Source organism: Neolamprologus multifasciatus, chromosome 20 (assembly GCF_963576455.1).
Source record: "Neolamprologus multifasciatus chromosome 20, fNeoMul1.2, whole genome shotgun sequence".
In the NCBI taxonomy this organism is placed as follows: domain Eukaryota; kingdom Metazoa; phylum Chordata; class Actinopteri; order Cichliformes; family Cichlidae; genus Neolamprologus; species Neolamprologus multifasciatus.
In genome coordinates, this window is record NC_140458.1 from 32,938,209 (window position 1) to 32,959,145 (window position 20,937).

Consider the following 20,937-nt stretch of genomic DNA (forward strand, 5'->3'; position numbering starts at 1 on the left):
TTCTTTTGGGTCCATTAATCCTGTCCCTGTCTTGACTTTGATTTAAAAAAGGAAAAAGAAAAGGTAATATACATCGAACCTGGGGAAGGGGAGGGATGCCGAAGAGGCCCCAAGTAGCTTGCTTTCCATCCTGATATCTACCTCTCTTTACGTTTGTCTCATGCTGTAGGTGTAGAAGTAGAAATCTTCCTTTATAGTATTTTCCTGAAAGAATTGTCCACTTTGTGTCTCCTTGTGTGCAAATTTCCCTTTCAAATTTTCCCTGCTGCTGATTCTGTTCCTGACTGTGCTAGTGCGTAGGTTACTGCCTGTGTGAGCGAGCGAGCGTGTGTTAAAGTAGAGATTCGTGTTTGAATAAACGTGCATGTGTGGGTGTCTGCGTGTCATTGTTTGTTTGCATATGTTGGTGACGGCGGCTGCTCTCCGTGTTTGTCCAGGCGTGCCTGTCAGCAGCAGGGTGTCCACTAAGATCCAGCAGCTGTTGAACACACTCAAACGACCCAAAAGACCACCGCTCAGCGAATTCTTCCTCGACGACTCTGAGGAAATCGTAGAAGGTGTGGCACATAACACGATACGTCATGCTTGATTTTCACCGTTGTGTGTACTGCAGCACGGAAATCCTCTTGGTTGTTTTGAAAAGGGTTTTCACTTCTTTAGGAAGTCACCCAGAGTGTTGTGACACCAGTGTTACAGCGTTACAGTACTCACAGTTTCTTGCTTGCCAATTCTCATGCCTAGTTCCCCAACCGGACCCCAACACCCCGAAGCCTGAGGGACGTCAAATCATCCCAGTGAAGGGGGAGCCCCTTGGGGTGGTCAGTAACTGGCCTCCTGCCCTGCAGGCTGCCCTTGCCCGCTGGGGGGCCACTCAGGCCAAGAGCCCTGCCCTCACTGCCCTGGACATCACTGGCAAACCACTCTACACACTCACATATGGTGAGCGACACGTTGCCTCGTAGGAATATTAAAGTCTGTATTGTTGTGTCCACTCTATAAATGTCAGGTATATTTTTTGCATATGAGCTGGATCAAAGGAAGAAATATTTGTTGGCCCGAGTAGAACAACTCCCACATTACATTGCCTCCAGTGTGGACCCATAGTGGGTTGGGAAGTTAAGCGATCATGGAACAGTTATGCAACAATAATACACGGCAATTTAACAGTAAGAAATCTGGCCTTTGGAAAACAAGATGACATTTTTCTTCTCCTTTTTTTTTTTAACCTGTATAGGTAAACTGTGGAGTCGCAGTCTGAAACTGGCCTATACCCTTCTGAATAAACTGGGCACAAAGACCGAGCCTGTCCTTCAACCTGGAGATCGAGTAAGAGTTTGTCAGTCATTTCTTCCTAAGTAAATTGTAAAGCAGGACGACGAGGAAAATCATTTCCTCTGCTTCTTAGGTGGCGTTGGTGTATCCAAACAGTGATCCTGGCATGTTCTGGGTGGCCTTTTATGGCTGTCTGTTAGCTGAAGTCATCCCTGTGCCTATTGAGGTGCCGCTGTCCCGACAGGTAAATATACCTGTTTTCATAGCAGTTTTTCTGTGGGGTTTCTGAAAAATGCTACACATGTTTAGGACCAAATGCATGGTTTATGATAATGAGAGCCTCACTATTATTTTATTTTTATTTTTATTTTTATTTTTATTTTTATTTTTATTTTTATTTTTATTTTTATTTTTATTTATTTATTTATTTATTTATTTATTTATTTATTTATTTTAGTTGTCACAGTTTTGTCTGCTTGCCTGTCCTTGTGAGTTGAAGTTTCCTGACCTAAGCCTCTTTTCATAGGATGCAGGGAGCCAGCAGATTGGCTTCCTATTGGGCAGCTGTGGCGTGAGTTTGGCGTTGACCAGTGAGGTGTGTCTCAAAGGGCTGCCCAAGACACAAAACGGAGAGATCATCCAGTTCAAAGGTCAGCAAGACTAAACTGCCTCTGCTAATGCTGCCGGCTCATCAGGAATCATCTCTGGATGCTTTCATTTTATTGCAATATTAGTGTAATTAGTGCAGCTTTTTTCCTAGTGACAGCTGTAATAGTTTTTGTGCGCTCCATGTTCTTTGCGTCTGCGTGTTGCAGGTTGGCCGAGGATGAAATGGGTAGTGACCGACACTAAGTACCTGACCAAACCATCCAAAGACTGGCAGCCTCACATTCCCACTGCCAACACAGACACTGCCTACATAGAGGTAGGCAGTTCAATGCATTTCTAATTTCTGCTTTCTAATTTAGATTCAATCAGTTGATCTTTAGTAAACTGTTATATATTCAATTATTTATCTTCTGTAACTCGCACACTATTATTTGACTCTGATATTCATTTTGACATGTTGTTGACGTCTGTGTGTTTGTTTCTCGCTGAAGTACAAAGCGAGTAAGGAGGGAACAGTGATGGGAGTCGCTGTGTCCAAGATCGCCATGCTGACTCACTGTCAAGCTTTGACACAAGCCTGTAACTACTGTGAAGGTCAGAGACTATAAAACGCTGGATGTAACTTTGTGGACTTGAAGCTGGTGAACGCACTCATTTGCTCGTGTGTTTTCTATCTTAGGGGAGACACTGGTCAATGTGTTGGACTGTAAGAAAGATATGGGCTTGTGGCATGGCGTCTTAACGGTGAGCCTGGATGTTTCTGCTGCTCACTAGATGCCCTTTATTACTTTGGTGTGTGGTGCAGTATGTTATTGACACTGTTGGTTTATATATATTTTTTCCTTCCTTGCAGAGTGTCATGAACAGAATTCACACCATTACTGTGCCATATGCTGTCATGAAGGCCTGTCCCATGTCCTGGGTGCAAAGGGTTCACATTCACAAAGGTTGAGCCAAATGTTCTTACTTTTATACTCCATATTCTTATAATTTTACTATGTTTGCTTAGTTAATAAGCAAACAATATTAATAAAACAGAGTATTTTACAGACTGCTAGGATAATAATAATGTTAGAAATTTTTTTTAATAAGAAAACAGTAGAGAAATGATGCTTAAGGGATTTTTCTTACCCTCTCATAGCACGTGTGGCCTTGGTGAAGTGCCGTGACCTCCACTGGGCCATGATGGCCCATAAAGAACAGAAAGACATCAACTTGGCTTCAATACGCATGCTTATAGTAGCCGATGGAGCCAACCCATGTGAGTAACTCATGTAATAAACAGTCACTATACATGGGCATTTTATAATGTTGTGCTGTGGGTTTGAGCTGCTTTTACCTACTTTTGTTAATGTTTTCATCCTTTGTTTACCTTCAGGGTCTGTGTCCTCGTGTGATGCTTTCCTGAATGTGTTCCAGTCTCATGGTCTGAAGCCTGAGGTCATCTGTCCGTGTGCCACCTCGCCCGAGGCCCTGACTGTGGCCATCCGCAGGTACAACGTGAACCACACGAACAGAGATAAACAGAGAGACGTGTGCTTTTCACACATACAGGATTAAATTTGTTCATCTCTGTAAGAACAAAATTTATACAGTTAAATTTAACTGAGACGTCCTTTATTGAAAATGCATGAAATCTGTAAATATTCATAGGGATGCAGCAATTACTCGCAAATAGTATGGGTCATGAAAATGGAAAAATACACTTTTCAGAATAAAAAGTTAAAAGCATGTACATTCTTTTAATCTTGTGCAGGCCAGGTGCGCGAGGCGCTCCGCTGCCAGCCAGGGCCATCCTGTCCATGGGCGGGCTGAGCCACGGAGTGATCCGGGTGAACACAGAAGACAAGAACTCTGCTCTGACTGTACAGGATGTGGGTCACATTATGCCTGGAGGTTAGCCACAACTGTTAGGTGTAATTGGCAGTGCAGAAGTGCAGCAGCTGTCACATCTTTACTGTACATTCTGACTGTATGACCTTTTTTTAGAATACAGAAGCTCAGGTCTACATCATTATAATGTTTTGACCTGTTTTTGTTCGTTTCAGCTCTGATGTGCATTGTGAAACCAGAGGGATCTCCTCAGCTGTGCAAGACGGACGAGATAGGAGAGATCGTGATCAACTCACGTGCTGGAGGCACCTTGTACTACGGCCTACCGGGTGTCACCAAAACACATTTGAGGTCTGTCACAGACACAAATTACAGCTTTGTACCAACATTTCTTTTAAAATGATAAATGTTGATGGGATAAAAAGGTACAACATACTGTGGCTTTTGAATCAGTGGAATGAGACATGATATGAAGTTTACATCAGTCTCCGTACGTCCCCTCTTATTTCTGCTATAATGAGCTCCGTCCCTTCTTGTTTGACCTTGTGTATTTAAAATATGGACTCGTGGAAAAGGAGTACTAGTTTTAAATTACCCACTAGATGGAGCCACAGACGTCACTGAATAATTGCTTTATTTCTTTTTCCTCATTTACTAATAAAATGCTTTATAGACTTCATGGAGTTTAAATATTGTCCCATTATTTTTATTCATAGAACCCACTAAGTGTTTCTTTTTGGCTTATACTATGTTGTACTACTACAACTGCAGTATATGCAGTATATTTAGCCTTAAAATGCAATCTGTGCTGTATTATGACACTAGTCTCTCTCATCTGTGCTAATTTCTAGGTGATTCCAGTAAATCAAGCCGGAGCGCCCGTTGGAGAAATCCCCTTCACTCGAACTGGCCTGCTTGGATTCGTGGGACCGGTAGGTCGCTCATACACAATTACAGTAGTTCCAGTACTCTGCAATTTGGATGTCTGTGCTGAGTTAAATATGTCTGCTCCACAGGGGAGTCTGGTATTTGTTGTGGGAAAGATTGAGGGGCTCCTGATGGTGAGCGGGCGACGGCACAATGCAGACGACCTGGTGGCCACGGCGCTAGCAGTGGAGCCTGTCAAAACAGTTTACAGGGGGAGGTGAGACACCGACAGGCCGCTGAGAGCACAGTGAGGTTCCACTGTGCTCTCAGCGTGTGTGTTCATGCATTACATTACTTCATAATGCACACTGAGTAAGAATGTTCTAGCGACGCACACATGTGAGCGGGGATAATTTAGTGATATTTAATTGGTAATTAGTAAAAATCCCTTCAGCATCTAGCAGCTTCTGCTGGATTCTTTGTCTACTGTGTGTTTGCACTCACTCCTCTGTTGGCATCTGTGCAGGATCGCAGTGTTTTCTGTGACGGTGTTTTATGATGAGAGGATAGTGATTGTGGCAGAGCAGAGGCCCGATGCCAGTGAAGAAGACAGCTTCCAGTGGATGAGTCGAGTGCTGCAGGTCAATCACACATCTGCTCATATCATCTTGATTATTAATATTATGTTATACTGTATTAACTTGATGCATATTCCATCTTTAGGCCATTGACAGTATCCACCAGGTTGGCCTGTACTGTCTCGCGCTCGTCCCAGCCAACACCCTCCCAAAGACGCCTCTGGGAGGCATCCACATCTGTGAAACCAAGCAGAACTTTTTGGAGGGAAACCTTCACCCCTGTAATATCCTCATGTGCCCACACACCTGTGTTACAAACCTGCCCAAGCCGCGGCAGAAACAGCCAGGTGGGTCGTCTTAGACATTATGGAATCATGCTTGTATACAATATAAAGCCGCAGCATGAAGCGGGAGCTAGAAATAATGAGGATGTGCCATCAGCTGGCAGTTGAACGTTTGTCGTTGTTTCTGATCTCCTCAGTGGACGTTGGTCCAGCTTCTATGCTCGTTGGCAACTTGGTGGCAGGGAAACGGATCGCCCAGGCTATAGGGAGAGAGCTGGGCGTGGTGGAGGACCAGGATCTCATTCGAAAGGTACTGCCACACAGACCAAACTCCACTGATTTCATATATATGAGGTCTAGTAGTGGATTTAGCAGAGTGCAGCACAGTTTTTCAGCAGTTTAGTTTGTAGGAATTTGACTTGCCTTAATATCTAAAGGAGTCAGTGTCTATGATGTGTGCAACTCCTGCATAGTGAGACCATTAATAAAAGATTTGCACGCTATAGCAAAACTGCAATGGTTGCTTTATAGATGGCAGAAGATTTATGAGTAATCGTTTTGTTCAGATTGCTGTATTGACATTATTATAAACTTGAACTTGTTTGGATTTTGGATTAAAAAAAAAAAGTATAACATTTTAATGTCATACAAACCTGTTCAAATTAAGCTGGTAAAGTAAACTGATGTGTAAATATGCCATGAATGCAGGTTTAATGAGACGAGCCTGCGTCTGTCAGGCAGTATGACTGCTGATGCCTTATCCTAAATCTCTGTTGTTGTTCTGCCTTTACTTTGCTTGGGTTGGGCTTTAGCTCTGTATGTGGCCCACCATGATGGTAAGGCTCTAGTCTGGCCTCCCCTCCCCCCTGCATCCCCCCCACCCGCCTCTTTGCTCGTGCTGCTTCTGTCAGTCAGCTGCGATAACCTGACGGCCACCAGGTACAGCTTAGCCCGGTGAGATGACCGTGCAGGCTAGCTTCCTTGTCCAGCAGAGGTCCACACATTAAAACGAATATACAGCAGCACATTACAAATGAGGTCACATCCTACATTCATCCGGGCCTTATTTAATAGTCCCACGTCGCCGTCTTATTTTAAGACTGGAGTTGGCCAGCAGCCTGCTGCAGCTTTGCCAGACCAAAAAGTCAGCAATGAATTAAAAGACATCGATCTCCTCTGAGTGAGAAGAAGTTTCTTATCTTTTACAAAATGTGCAAGTGCGAGGCTTAAGCAATTATGATCTGTCACTTAGCATATATAACTGCAGAAGATGTTCTAATAATATACTGCGATGTACTAATCGTATATCCTGTGCATTAGTACGAATTAGAATATTAATTAGAAGTATTTTACGTGCACCTCTGCTTCCTGTGTTCACTGTGACGCTCCCACGTGCAGCATGGCTTTATGAGTTGCCAGGGCAGCTGGTCTGCATGATGTGACTCCTCACTCATTGTCGACCAGAGCACGACGCACAAACGATTACTTTTCCAGTGTCTGACGGTGCGATACTGCTGAATATCCCTGTACGTCTAGCTGGTGTTATCTTTACTTGTTTTTTTAATGTTTGTTTTTTTACGTGCTTCCTAGTGCTCACCTGGCTTCTGTCTTGTAAAGGGATTCTTTACTTTCAGGTCCTGTCCTTGTGTGTCTGGTGCACTGCTTCCTCGGCTTTTTGACACCACAGATTGAGAGGCTAATGACTTTAATATATTAATAGTTCTATTAATACTCGTTTATGTAACTGCGTAAATCTTGTGAAGTACCTTTATTTAAGAAACAGCATTCTGAGGGACTAGCAGAAACTTTTTGTTTTTAATCAAAGTTGTCATGACTCCTTTGTTTTAAAGGCCCAGAGATTGTGAGCTTGTGGCTCCAGTTTGCCTCCTTCCTGGTGCAGATGGTCCCAGCATGACCTTTCACAACTTAAAAAACCCAAATACTCTGGACACCTCTGTGCTCCTGTTGCGTCACACTGTGTCCTTGACGTACTTTAAAGTGTTTTCTGTTTAAATTGAACAAATCTGTCACAGAGAGGACTGATTATATATTTATTTGTCATTTTGAAGACAGGCTTTAAAATATTTTTCTCTTTAATCACTTTTTTAAAGTTATTATTTGCCAACAGTGCCGCTTTGTGTAATTATATCTGTGCATTAAAACGTTGTTTGTGTGTTTAATCATCCATCTGTGATGCGTATGTATCTGTGATTCCTTTCTTTGCCTTTTCAGCACCAGTTCTTGTCTGAAGCTCTGCAGTGGAGAGCCCAAATGGACCCTGACCATGTTTTATACGTGCTGCTCAATGCTAAGGTAGGCTAAACATGAGCATGCAGTAAACACAAGAAACGTGCGCGTACGTGCCGTGCACCATTACCTTTCTTTTACCTCGGAAATGGTGCCACTCTGTGAATGGTGATCCATTTTGTTGTATGAGATCATCTGTACCAGCACTGTTTCTGCTCTAGGGGGTAGCAGTGTGCACAGCAACTTGTGCTCAGCTACACAAGAGAGCAGAGAAAATCACAGCTACCCTGATGGAGAGAGGAGGTCTCAACACAGGAGACAACGTGGTGCTGCTTTATCCCCCAGGTATGCACGCCGTTATTATACATTTCACCTCTTCCTAGTTTTTCATATCAAATAATATGTGAAAGTGTTGTTGTTTAATGTAGTAACGGCGTCGTAGTTCAACCGGGTTCCCGTCTCCTCCTCCTGCAGGTATCGACCTGATAGCCGCCTTCTATGGCTGTCTCTACGCGGGGGTCATCCCTGTGACTGTGAGGCCGCCCCACCCACAGAATCTGGCTGCTACTCTCCCCACTGTCCGCATGATCATTGACGTGAGTGCACGTCACCACAGCTTTTTTTTTTTTACTCGAGTATTTCCACAGTATAATGGAGTAATGTATGTGGAATTATTTGAGTACATTGAGTAGTATTTAAACTGTCTTTGTACTTATTCTACCTTGAAGAGTTATTTTAAAGTTCAACACACCAGAAGTGCTCATTTTTCATATTTTTTTCACTTAATTTTGTAATGATTTATCCAAAACTAGTAGTTCACAATGAGAACACAGTTCTGTGAGTCTTCTCTAATGCAAATACATCATTTTGCTTTGTTTTTGTTTTTAAGTGATCCACAATCACAGCTAACTAGGGCTCCTTATTCCCAATTTCCCTGAAAATCGAGCTGTTTGAATAGACAGACATTGCACTGTCCATACTGTCCTGAAATATGCATTGCTGATCTTAAAACAAATATGAAGCTTTTTTAGCCACCACTTTAATAAACTATCACATCAACAGAAGTGCCCTTCACTAATGAAATGAATACTTCTGTTGGCCACTATAACTGATTTCCCCTGGGCAAAGCAAATGAAATTGGGCTTTACTTTGGAGATCAATGAAATATCAATAACTGAATGCTTCACATTAATCTGTGGCTCTAAACGACCGCGTCTGTGCTCTGTGTCGTGTGCCACAGGTGAGCAAAGCAGCCTGCATCCTCACCACTCAGCCTCTCATGAGGATCCTCAGGTCCAGGGAGGCGGCTGCCAGCGTCAATGTCAAAACGTGGCCCACGATCATTGACACAGGTGACTGAGTTAGGAAAGCAGCTGGGCGTCGCTGCGTTTGTGCACGTCTTTAGATGCTAGCAGGTTTAGCTTGAAATAGACACTGTTTGTGCTTTGACTAACTTCAGACATGTACAGTACGGTTTCAGTTATTTTAAGCTCTCATTTCTGAAGATAAGAGTGTTGCAGTGAGTTAAAAATAAAAGTATGGATTTTTAATATGTGCACTGAAAGGATAAAATTACACGTGAAATGATATCACCTTCCCTTTCTACCAGACTATTATCAGACTGTAGCATTAAGAGCAAGATGTATTAGCAAGAAGTATTTGATTTATTTTGTCCAATAAAGACATAACATAAATTTACTTCGCTCGCATTACAGATGATCTTCCAAGAAAGCGGCCTCCACACATCTACAAACCTCCTACAGCTGAGATGCTGGCCTATCTGGACTTCAGTGTGTCCACCACAGGCATGCTGACTGGAGTCAAGGTAGATTACTCCCACAAATCCTGTATATGCTCCAAAAATAATAATAACAAACGAACAGAAATGACTGTGATTTCATTTATTTTTTTTATATGACTTTCTTTAGCCAGAAAATGTTTAATTTTCTTCTTCTGTGTCTTCTCTTGGATGTTTGACCTTTACTCAGCTGGTCTCGTTCAGTATATTGACAACAGAATTATGACACGGAGATTAAATATTTTCATATTTACAGACGTGGCCACAAATATTTGGTAGTTGCACAAATTGTCTATTTTTGTTTGTTTTTATGATATAGTGAAGGACATTTGTGCAGTTAAAATGACATTCAAAAATTTTATTGGTTAATAAGTCAAATTTATGCCTACAGTCAGTATTTACAGTGTGTTGACATTTTGGGATGCTGACTGTCCGTCTCCTAAGCTGATTCACTGCCTCGTCGGTATTGAGGTTGTTTGTGGGCTTCTGCTTATTCACGCACTTGTTTTAGGGCTGACCATAGATTCTTGATCGCATCGATTCTTGACCGTGGCTCTGAAATGTTAATTTGATGATCTCAGAGCCACTAAGTTATCACTTTCGCCTTGAGACGTGGTGCTGGAGACATCCATCATGCTGGAAAATGCACAAAGCATTAAAGTGCTCCTTTGGTGGAGGAAGAAGTTATTCTCTGAGGAAGCTTTTAGTGTGGTCAGGCAGCAGCCCACAAACTGCAGTCAGCTTCGAGCATTGCTAAAGCGGGAATTGGCCCAGAAGCTGATGTCCAACTTGCCACAGAGAACAGCAGAACTTATTAGAAGAAGGACCTCTAAATACTGTTTGCATAAATCTGATTTATTTGCCAATAAAAGTTGTTGAGCCTGTTGATTTTGTGAGGTTAAAAGACATGTAAGAAAAGGTTAATTTAGATCAGATTTTATATACAACAAAGGAGTGGAGATATTGAAGGTATATGAGTTTAAATACCTGGGGGTAAACCATGCAAAGCAAGAAAGAGCGGTGAAGATGAGAGTACAGGCAGGGTAGAGTGGGTGGAGATGAGTGGCAGGGGTGATTTGTGACAGAAGGATAACAGCAAGAGTGAAAGGGAAGGTTTACAAGATAGCAGAGGGACCTGCTGTGATGTATGGTTTGGAGATGGAGCTGAAGGTGTCGTGATTACATCAGAGGGAAGCTCAGGCTGAGATGGTCTGGACATGTACGCAGGAGGGAGAGTGGATGTAGGGAGCAAAGGATGTTGAAGGTCGAGCTGCTAGGCATGAGGAAAAGAGGAAGACTTCACAGGAGGTTCATGGATATTGTGAAGGGGGACTTGCTGATGTTTACAGTGGTACTTTTCCACATTCTGTCACATCACAGCCACAAACATGAATCAATTTTATTGGAATTCCACGTGAAAGACCAACACAAAGTGGTGTAAACGTGAGAAGTGGAACGGAAATCACACATGATTCCAAACAGTTTTTACAAATAAATAACTGCAAAGTGGGGTGTGCGTAATTATTCAGCCCCCTGAGTCAATACTTTGTAGAACCACCTTTTGCTGCAATTCCAGCTGCCAGTCTTTTAGGGTCTGTCTCTACCAGCTTTGCACATCTACAGACTGAAATCTTTGCCCATTCTTCTTTGCAAAACAGCTCCAGCTCAGTCAGATTAGATGGACAGCGTTTGTGAACAGCAGTTTTCAGGTCTTCCCACAGATTCTTGGCTGGATTTAGATCTGGACTTTGACTGGGCCGTTCTAACACATGGATATGTTTTGTTTTAAACCATCCCATTGTTGCCCTGACTTTATGTTTAGGGTCGTTGTCCTGCTGGAAGGTGAACCTCCGCCCCAGTCTCAAGTCTTTTGCAGACTCCAAGAGGTTTTCTTCCAAGATTGCCCTGTATTTGGCTCCATCCATCTTCCCATCAACTCTGACCAGCTTCCCTGTCCCTGCTGAAGAGAAGCCCCCCCAGAGCATGATGCTGCCACCACCATATTTGACAGTGGGGATGGTGTGTTCAGAGTGATGTGCAGTGTTAGTTTTCCGCCACACACAGCGTTTTATATTCTGGCCAAAAAGTTCCATTTTGGTCTCATCTGACCAGAGCAGCTTCTTCCACATGTTTGCTGTGTCCCCCACATGTTTGCTGTGTCCCCCACATGGCTTGTGTCAAACTGCAAACGGGACTTCTTATGGTTTCTGTTAACAATGACTTTCTTCTTGCCACTCTTCCATAAAGGCCAACTTTGTGCAGTGCACGACTAATAGTTGTCCTATGGACAGATTCCCCCACCTGAGCTGTAGATCTCTGCAGCTCGTCCAGAGTCACCATGGGCCTCTTGGCTGCATTTCTGATCAGCGCTCTCCTTGTTCGGCCTGTGAGTTTAGGTGGACCGCATTGTCTTGGTAGGTTTACAGTTGTGCCATACTCCTTCCATTTCTGAATGATGGCTTGAACAGTGCTCCGTGGGATGTTCAAGGCTTGGGGAATCTTTTTGTAGCCTAAGCCTGCTTTAAATTTCTCAATAACTTTATCCCTGACCTGTCTGGTGTGTTCTTTGGACTTCATGGTGTTGTTGCTCCCAATATTCTCTTAGACAACCTCTGAGGTTGTTACAGGGAAGTTGTGGAGCTGCGTAAAAAAATGTGGAAAAGTTCAAGGGGGACGAATACTTTTGCAAGCCACTGTATATGAGAGGGGAGGATGCTAGAGAATAGGGTGAGATGGAGAAAGATGTTCTGCTGTGGTGACCCCTAGAACGAGCAGCTGAAAGAAGAATACACATTTTTAACTCGAACATGCTACCTGTTCTAATGGTCATCAAACTACGTCTTTATTGATTTATATTGAGGTATTAAAATCACTAATGAGGTGAAGTTTAATGGAGTGAGTCTGGTGGATTTCTTAAAAGTTTCTCTGCTTCTTCAGATGTCTCACGCTGCGGTCAGTACTCTGTGCCGCTCCATTAAACTGCAGTGTGAGCTCTACTCCTCACGCCAAGTAGCCATCTGCCTGGACCCATACTGTGGCCTGGGCTTCGTCCTGTGGTGCCTCTCCAGGTAATTCCAACACAAACATAAAGACAGAACGCCATTATTCTTGTAACACACAGCTTTACTGTTGCTGACAGTTTTCTCTCGTTTCCAGTGTTTACTCAGGTCACCAGTCCATCCTTATCCCTCCCCTGGAGCTGGAGAGCTCGCTGCCCGTGTGGCTGAGCACGCTCAGTCAGTACAAGATCAGAGACACCTTTTGCTCGTATTCTGTCATGGAGCTCTGCACCAAAGGCCTGGGCACCCAGACGGAGATGCTGAAGGTCACAAACACACTCGCATAATCTCCCAGATGTGGTTCCTCCTCTCAGATTACCGTGCTGTCATTTCTGTTGTTACTCTGACAAACAACACAGTGATAAATTACTTTATGACAGAAAATATTACTGCTGTGAAGCAGAGTAATAAACACCTGTCTCAGGCTTAAAAAATGATTCACCTTATTCATTCAGACAGATCACCTGCCAGCGAGCTAGCATGCTAATTAAGGCTATGTCCACACGTACCCGGGTATTTTTTGAAAACGCAGATTTTTCTATGCGTTTGCACCTTTCGTCCACACGTAAACGGCGTTTTCGGTCACTGAAAACGGAGATTTCTAAAAACTCCGGCCAGGGTGGATATTTTCTAAAACTCCGTTTTTGCATTTACGTGTGGACAAGAAAAACGGAGAAAACGCAGCGTCAAAGATGTGCGCCTTTTTTGACGTCACACTGTGCGCCACGTTATTGTTTCGGTGAAATGAATTTCTACAATACTGTTACTGTTAACTGTTCTCTCTGCAGTGTTTAAATGCTTACATGTCCACACACAGTTACTGTCCCTCCACACATACGACGTGGTTCTGCTTCTATGTCCCAGCTTTGTTTACTTTTTCCCACCGAGGCTTCTAGACTTCTGATTGGCCAACATTTCTGCACGGTTAGGAATATAGCGCCACCTGCTGCTTTGGCATGTTCCTAGCAGCGTTTTCCTTCATTTCTGCCTTTACGTGTGGACGGGATTATTTTTTAAACGAAAACGGAAAATCTCAGTTTTCAAAAATACCCGTGTACGTGTGGACGTAGCCTAAGTAGATTGTATGTTTACAGCGTTATGGGCCTTACATGTATCATATCTGTTTTAAAATCACTATCTGTCTCCGTCTGTGCTCATCTTTATTTTATCCTTTATCTGTCCTCATTCGGTTTTCCTTCTACTTTGGATGAAAATGTTCAGTAATGCAGAGTCCATGTTTGCGTCAACACCTGTTAAAAGTGAGTGACCTTTAGCCGTTCGTGTCTGCAGGCACGCGGTCTGAACCTGTCGTGCGTGCGGAGCTGTGTGGTGATAGCAGAGGAGCGTCCTCGCCTCGCTCTCACGCAGTCCTTCTCCAAGCTCTTCAAAGACCTCGGCCTTTCACCTCGCGCCGTCAGCACCGCCTTTGGCTCGAGGGTCAACCTAGCCATCTGCCTTCAGGTTGGTTTCGCAAATATGCAGTCTTATGAGGACATTTTGACCCAAATCAGGCTTTTATTTGGTTCTGCTCAACAAAAATAACAATCCATGTCATCTGAGCTGCACAAGGAGATGTACTGGATGTTAATAACTTATGATAATAACTTATTCATGTTCTGTAAGCTAAAAAAACTTGTTTTTAATGTACTACCCCCCCTCCCGTATCACTAGGGCACTGCTGGACCAGACCCCTCCACTGTCTATGTTGACATGAAGTCCCTGCGTCACGACAGGTAAGGCTGAAGAGTCTCATAAAGCAGCACAAAGGCAACGACATTAGTGACGTGATGCAGCTGGTGGACAACAACAGAAAGACTGACAGGCTTGTCTTTTCTCTGTGTCCCTCAGGGTGAGGCTAGTGGAAAGAGGAGCGCCACAGAGTCTTCCACTCATGGAGTCGGGCACTGTAAGTATCGATCACTGACTGGTAAAACTCACTTATGTGATGCTCACTGTGGCCACAGAACCAGAGCACTAAAAGAGTCGGTTAAAGGAGTCTTAAAGTGAAATTCTCCTCTCATTTCCTCCTCGAAGATCCTACCAGGAGTGAGAGTCATCATAGTCAACCCAGAGACCAGAGGCCCACTGGGAGACTCGCATCTTGGTGAGGTGAGTGCGCAAACATGTGCCACAAACCGTCCGATTTCACCGGCACGGAGTAAAAGAGGGCGACAGTCAAAAGATTTATTTTATGTTGATTTTTAGTCAAATTTCTCTCTTCTTGTCAAAATTTAGCAGCCAAAGTGATTCAGTCTTTTCTTTTGTGCAGATTTGGGTGAACAGCCCACACAATGCCAGTGGCTACTACACCATTTATGGGGAGGAGAGCCTGCAGGCAGACCACTTCAACACCAGGCTCAGCTTTGGGGAGCCCCAAACCCTGTGGGCCAGGACCAGTTACTTGGGTTTCATCAAGAGAACAGAGCTGCTGGATGCAAGTGGAGGTGAGAGGACATTTGATAACAGATGTTTGGTGACATTGTAATAATGTAATAATGACTTGGAGGAGCAATTGGTGTTGAACCCTTTAAAATGTAAATGCTTGGTTGTACTGAAAGTTCTCATCACAAATGCATCACAACATTGGACGCTAATCTATTAATCTATTAAAGGTACAGGTTCCACAGTTGTGGCCAGATCTTTAAAACAAGACACTTGATATTGTAGGAACTGTAAATAATCAAATAGTTTTATGTCCCCGCCACAGATCGCCATGATGCCTTGTTTGTGGTGGGATCCCTGGATGAAACGCTGGAGTTAAGGGGGCTGCGTTATCACCCCATCGACATCGAGACATCCGTGTCCCGCGCCCACCGCAGCATCGCAGAGAGGTAAGGAGCAGCAGATGTGCACTTAACGTGGCGTTGCTGATCCTCGTAGCAAACGGTAGCAGAAACCTGAACGTTTCCCACTTCTCGCTTCGCAGCGCCGTGTTTACGTGGACCAACCTGCTGGTGGTGGTGGCGGAGCTTAGCGGCTCGGAGCAGGAGGCCTTGGACCTGGTGCCACTCGTCACCAACGTGGTCCTGGAGGAGCACCACCTCATCGTCGGAGTGGTGGTCATCGTGGACCCGGGGGTGATCCCCATCAACTCCCGGGGAGAGAAGCAGAGGATGCATCTACGAGACTCCTTCCTGGCTGACCAACTGGACCCCATCTACGTGGCCTACAACATGTGAACGCCCTTCACCAACTGATGCAGAAACCTGAGCCAGGCTCCGGGAACAGACGACGAGGGAGGAGGACTTTGGGGACGTGTACAGTAGCAGCCCCGAAGTTAAAACCTCAGACGCACTCATTGGAAATGCCAAACGGCGTGGGAACGCGAGAAACAACTCAAGTACTGTAACGACAACATGCTTCCCTCTCAGAAACTGTTCTGTCTTTACTTCCACCTGCTCGATTGCTGCAGTCCAGGTTCACTGAGATTTCTACTGTGGGGCCTGACACTTTCTCTGCTCCTGAAAGGTAGACGCACGTGTCGACTGGGAGAAATCCCATCATCCTTTTTTTCCTGCACACACCTCTCCCTCGTCAAACTCATGTTTTTAGGATATTTTAATTACTCCCAGAAAGAGAAGAATGGAATCCCCTCATTTTCTATCCTTTTGCTTTCCTCCTGAACCATGCATGCTCATGTGTCAGACTTTTCTGTTTTTTTAAACCCGTCTAATCTTGAAGGTGCACTGGAACTTCTCCCCTTGCACTTTACGTCCTCGCACCTCGATTTCCCGTCTCCTGCCTCCCCCACCCCTCATGCCTGCTGCTGTCAAAAAGAGCAAATCCACATCAGTATTAAAAAACGCCACAAGCAAGCACAGCCCACAGCGGGCAGCCCTGACACAATTGCCCACCAGGTGCACAGTGGCGTCCACTTTCCATCACACGCGATGTTTGCTGGCAGACTTAGTGTCGACGATGACAAAACAAAAAAATATCTTTAAAAAATTGCTCGAATTACTCGTTGGTGTGGGAAAAGAAAGACTTCGTGAACCCGAGTCGTAAAGATGAAACAGATTCTTCATCTTCGGTGTGAGTAGGAGTCGGTGGGGTAGATAGCTCGTATGATTGTGATAGTACTAATCTATTTTTAAAAAGCGCCAATTTTCAGAACAACTTTGGAAACTATAGTCTGTGTTTAGGTGTGCATGCCAGCTGGGAGCGCGGGTGACGTCTACACGCGGGCTCGAAACGAAACGAAAACAAGCTTCGCGAGCCAAGGATTCTCACAGCAGTTATTTCGCTGCCTATGCTGAATGTTCAGGCTTTGTCGCAGTTTTTGTGCCTCTCGTGTAAAAGCATTCACAGCCTCCCGGCGCTCAACAAGAGTTGCTGTTAAAGAAGAAATAAGTACCCGGTGTTAATGAGGGAGACCGAGAATGTTCTGAAGTTATTCCCAGACAACCTTCTGTTTGCAGTTAACTCTCTTCACTCTTTATCTGTCAGCTAAAATGTCGTAAAGAAATAAATACGGATGACTATAAATGACAGCACTGCTTGTGTTGTACAGATGTAGCTGTAGCCAGTATAGATGAGCGTTTAGTTCATCGGTTTTGTTTTTTAAGGAAATATCTTGAGAACATTGGCGTCTCTGTGTGAATGTGTCGTTTTTCTCACCGGGTATTTATTTTCTTTAAAGAAATCTCACAAACTTTTGTGACTTCACCCATGAGAAGAACTAACCGGAAGTGATTTGAAATTTGTCCGATCGCACCTTCAATGTGGTCTCCTTGTGCACCCCAGAACAGCTAATGCACATCTCACTGGTGCATTAGACTGAACACATTTCAGACTGGATTTAGTTTTGCTGAAGAGGAAAAACACCTCAGGGATACAAATCTGGCACAGCAAGTGCAACAGGGAGGCTTCACAGTAGAATTTGCCGTTGTGATGTGCAGCTTTTGGGCCTGGATGCTGTGGACTCGAGCTGAAAACTATTGTTTGTTCTTTGGGTTGTAGATGACAACCAGCTTGCTCAGTCTGGCAGTTTTGCCGGGACATTTTGGTAACCTTAGCAAAGCAGGAGAGATAGCAAAGGCCAATTTAATCCAGGCTCCTGCAGCTGAGCTCCAGCATCGCCCGATATGCACGGGGAACTTCCAGGGAGAGATTCAAATTAGAAAGTTGAGGGAAGTTTTTAAGGTTTTCTTTTTGTGGGTGAAGTCGCCAAATTTCTTTATAAAGTCAAATGTTTAGCTCTAATGTGGCTTTAATGGATGTTAATACATCGGAGGCTTAATCTGGAGTTCGTCACTCGAGGCTCTGAAAACAATAGCAGACCAAAAAAACGCTAAACAAAATTTAAGGTCCAACTTCTCTGTGTTCACGGGCCGTTTTGTTCGGCTTCGCCTGGCTTGGTCTGAGGTTCTGAAGTGAGCTGCTAGCTTTCAGTCTGTGTGTAGTTTCCCACCTTATATCAAAGAACGTGTTTCATTTAGTGTCACAGCTGATTAGATAAATGTAGAAAATCCGAAGGCAAGTCGGTGCCTTTTACCATGGTGACATTTACAATAATGGACCATCGAATTAAAAAAAAAAAAAAAAGCAAAACAAAGAAATCAAGAATGAGGAGCTTTGCCTTATTAAACCTGTGGAACTTCTGTACTTTTATTGCTTATTTAAAGAACTTTCACCGACTCTAAGCGAGAAATCGGACACCAGTTTGTAGCTCAAAACTCACACATTTAAAAAAAAAAAAAGAAGGTTTTTAAGAGGAAGGCTGGTGTTTCATGTTCGTGCTCATACCTTTCTGATTTTAACATAACCGTCATCACTCAGACCCATTAATCCTGAACGTGGGCAACACTAAAAAAAAGAAAATGAACTGGGAACAATCCGCAACAAACCTGTGATTCAAAAGATTTTTTAAAAATTGCAGAACCCTCCTTTAAAAAGTGAAGTAATAAAGATGTCTGTATACTGTATTTTAGAGGTCAAATACTGTATTACTGGTGTTAATGTGTACATGAAAATGAATCTGTAGATAAAAAAAAAAAACAAACAAAAAAACTTGACTTGATCTTTCATACTTGACAGCATTTTCTGCATTGTTTTTATTTTAAGGTTACCACATCGCACGCAACAAAAAAAGGTTTCAGTGGGCAGGAACAAACGTGCACTTTCCCAATATCATTTTATGTGTGTGTGATTGTGTGTGTGTGTGTGTGTGCGTTCAGCAGTGATATTTGGCTTTTATGGTGCAACAAGTTTTGTCTTTTGTAAGAATTTTCCCAAAATGGTAAACCTGTTTTTTTTTTATTTCTTCTTTTTTTAATGTCGCCTCCACTGTATTTTTACTCTTTCCATCCAAAATTGGAATTTTAATATATTTTCTAGGGATTTCATCAATATTTTCCTGATGCAATCTTTATCTGCAAGCAGCTGGTTTGATGTAGGAGCGGCTTTGTCGCACGTCGATTAAACCACGTTTCAATCGGTGACCGACACCGACGGCGTGTGCGTGCCGGTGAAATTGGAGTCACGCGTCTTCTGAGGTTTCTGAGGCTGCTGTGTGATTATTGCTTTGTCGCTACTGTTTCACTCTGACAAGTTTTAATAAAGTTTTATAATTTCATGTTGGCCTTCAAGCCTTTTCAATAGACATTGGTGCTATTCAATAAGGGAAAGTTGACAGTTTTGTTCTCCAGTGTCATTACAAGAAGATGCCCTTTTGTGTGAAACCGAGTCATTCTTTTTCCATGCCAACATGTCTTCAGTCATTCATACTTGCATCCTCATCGGTTCGGGATCTGATGGACGATGCGCTCTGAATATTTGTGTGAGTTTTCATATTGTGTTGTGACGAATGGCGAACATTTCAAACCTCCAAAGTTATCCTAAGCACAAAATGTAAATGTACCTGCGAGGTAATGAAATTAGGATCTTTTACTCGTACACGCAAAACCCCACAAACTCAAGGGCCCACAATGTATACCTCAGCAACTGTCTGTTCACTATGCATCGTCGAGCTGCAGCAAAGACATTCAACTGGTTAATGGTGCGATAACTTCTAACAACAACAACAACAACATGTCTTACTTGACAAAAACACTGTCACTCTGTCATTGGATGTGTTTCATGTCAAATAATAAAAAAATTGCTTTGTCAGACTTGTCTTGTACTTCTTCTTTTCTTATTTATCTGCAACCAGCTGCTGTTACAAGAAAGAAAATGGCATCTTCCCTCCAGCAGGTGTCAGTGTTTCTGCTCTGTGTGTGTGTTGGGGGGGTGTTAGGATGCCACACTTCAGTTTTGCGTTTCTCACAAATATTCACATCTAATAAAATCAGATATTTCTTTACTTGAACCAACAGATAATTAATAGTTGATTAATGATCAACTAATTGCAGCAAAGGTTCCGTCAAACCACTTTATATTAAAGTCCCGACAATATATAAGGAAAAATCCAATAATCACTAGAGGTGGGAATCACCATACATCCCACGATATCATCACAATACTTAACGCACGATATGATATTATTGCAATTTTTAAAAAATATTTTTGCGATATTCAGATTCTGTACATAAAGGTAAACTTTATCAATATTCATTTTCTCTAATATCAAAGTCTCACACTCAGTCTTTCTCTCATTTCAGTTTTATTGTTGACAAACTGAACGGTTTGTATTACAGTCTAGTCCAACTTAACTGAATCAACCATCTGGTACAATTATAGCTATTCTGAACTATGCAGTTTATGAAAACTATGCAGCCCCTTCAGCAACTGAAGAATTTGAAAGTAAATTAAAACAAAATATAATTTTACATTAAATAAAAAAGTTTTAAACTTAATTAAAATAAAACGTCTTAAATTAAAATAAGTAAACTGTCATGTTTATTGCTGCCATTAAAAAAAGTTAAACACATTTGGACAGTGAAGGAATGTCAGGATTCTTGCTCAGAAAAAGGATCAACATGCTCTGAAGTCAGAGCACAAAAACCTTTTTTGTAACAAAATCGATTTTATCCCCCACCCCTAATAATCACACGACTTCCTACTGGCAAGCATTTGGCGACAGTGGGAAGGAAAAACTCCCTTTTAACAGGAAGACACCTCTGGTTGGCTCAGGGAGGGGCAGCTTTCTGCTACGCCCGTTTGGGAGTGAGGGGCAGGGGGAGCGATAAAACCACACTGTGGAAGAGAGCCAGAGATTGATAATAAGTCATGATTAAATGCAGAGTGGAAACACAAAGAAAGTGAAAAAGAAACAATGCATCATGGGAAGACCCCAGCAGTCTAGGCCTATTGCAGTGTAACAAAGTAGTATCAGAAAGGAAGAAGCTGTGTATTTAGTTACTTTTTTATTCATTTATTTTCTTATATATATTAATGCAAGAATAATTAGATTTCTGAAACAGAATAATTTAGTTTTATTAGACACTGGAAAC

General features: G+C 43.0%; 2 protein-coding genes across 2 annotated transcripts; both read left to right on the forward strand.

The window, feature by feature from the left end:
* Window positions 1–400: 400 nt before the first annotated feature.
* LOC146495355 (disco-interacting protein 2 homolog B-A-like) lies at window positions 401–4,569 on the forward strand. The gene is made up of 14 exons (XM_085147194.1): window positions 401–557; window positions 742–939; window positions 1,235–1,326; window positions 1,406–1,516; window positions 1,799–1,922; window positions 2,088–2,197; window positions 2,373–2,475; window positions 2,561–2,625; window positions 2,735–2,828; window positions 3,023–3,142; window positions 3,260–3,374; window positions 3,638–3,777; window positions 3,930–4,065; window positions 4,566–4,569. Exons 1-14 carry the CDS (start codon window positions 401–403, stop codon window positions 4,567–4,569), a joined length of 1,569 nt encoding a protein of 522 aa, XP_085003320.1.
* Window positions 4,566–19,654, forward strand: LOC146495356 (disco-interacting protein 2 homolog B-A). The gene is made up of 19 exons (XM_085146516.1): window positions 4,566–4,646; window positions 4,731–4,858; window positions 5,108–5,222; window positions 5,305–5,506; window positions 5,641–5,753; window positions 7,676–7,756; window positions 7,912–8,035; window positions 8,165–8,286; window positions 8,931–9,042; window positions 9,406–9,515; window positions 12,426–12,556; window positions 12,645–12,813; window positions 13,838–14,008; window positions 14,219–14,280; window positions 14,396–14,453; window positions 14,582–14,656; window positions 14,817–14,991; window positions 15,255–15,378; window positions 15,474–19,654. The coding sequence occupies exons 2-19, from the start codon at window positions 4,773–4,775 to the stop codon at window positions 15,724–15,726; spliced, it is 2,283 nt and encodes a 760-aa protein (XP_085002642.1). The 5' UTR covers window positions 4,566–4,646; window positions 4,731–4,772; the 3' UTR covers window positions 15,727–19,654.
* Window positions 19,655–20,937: the final 1,283 nt, after the last annotated feature.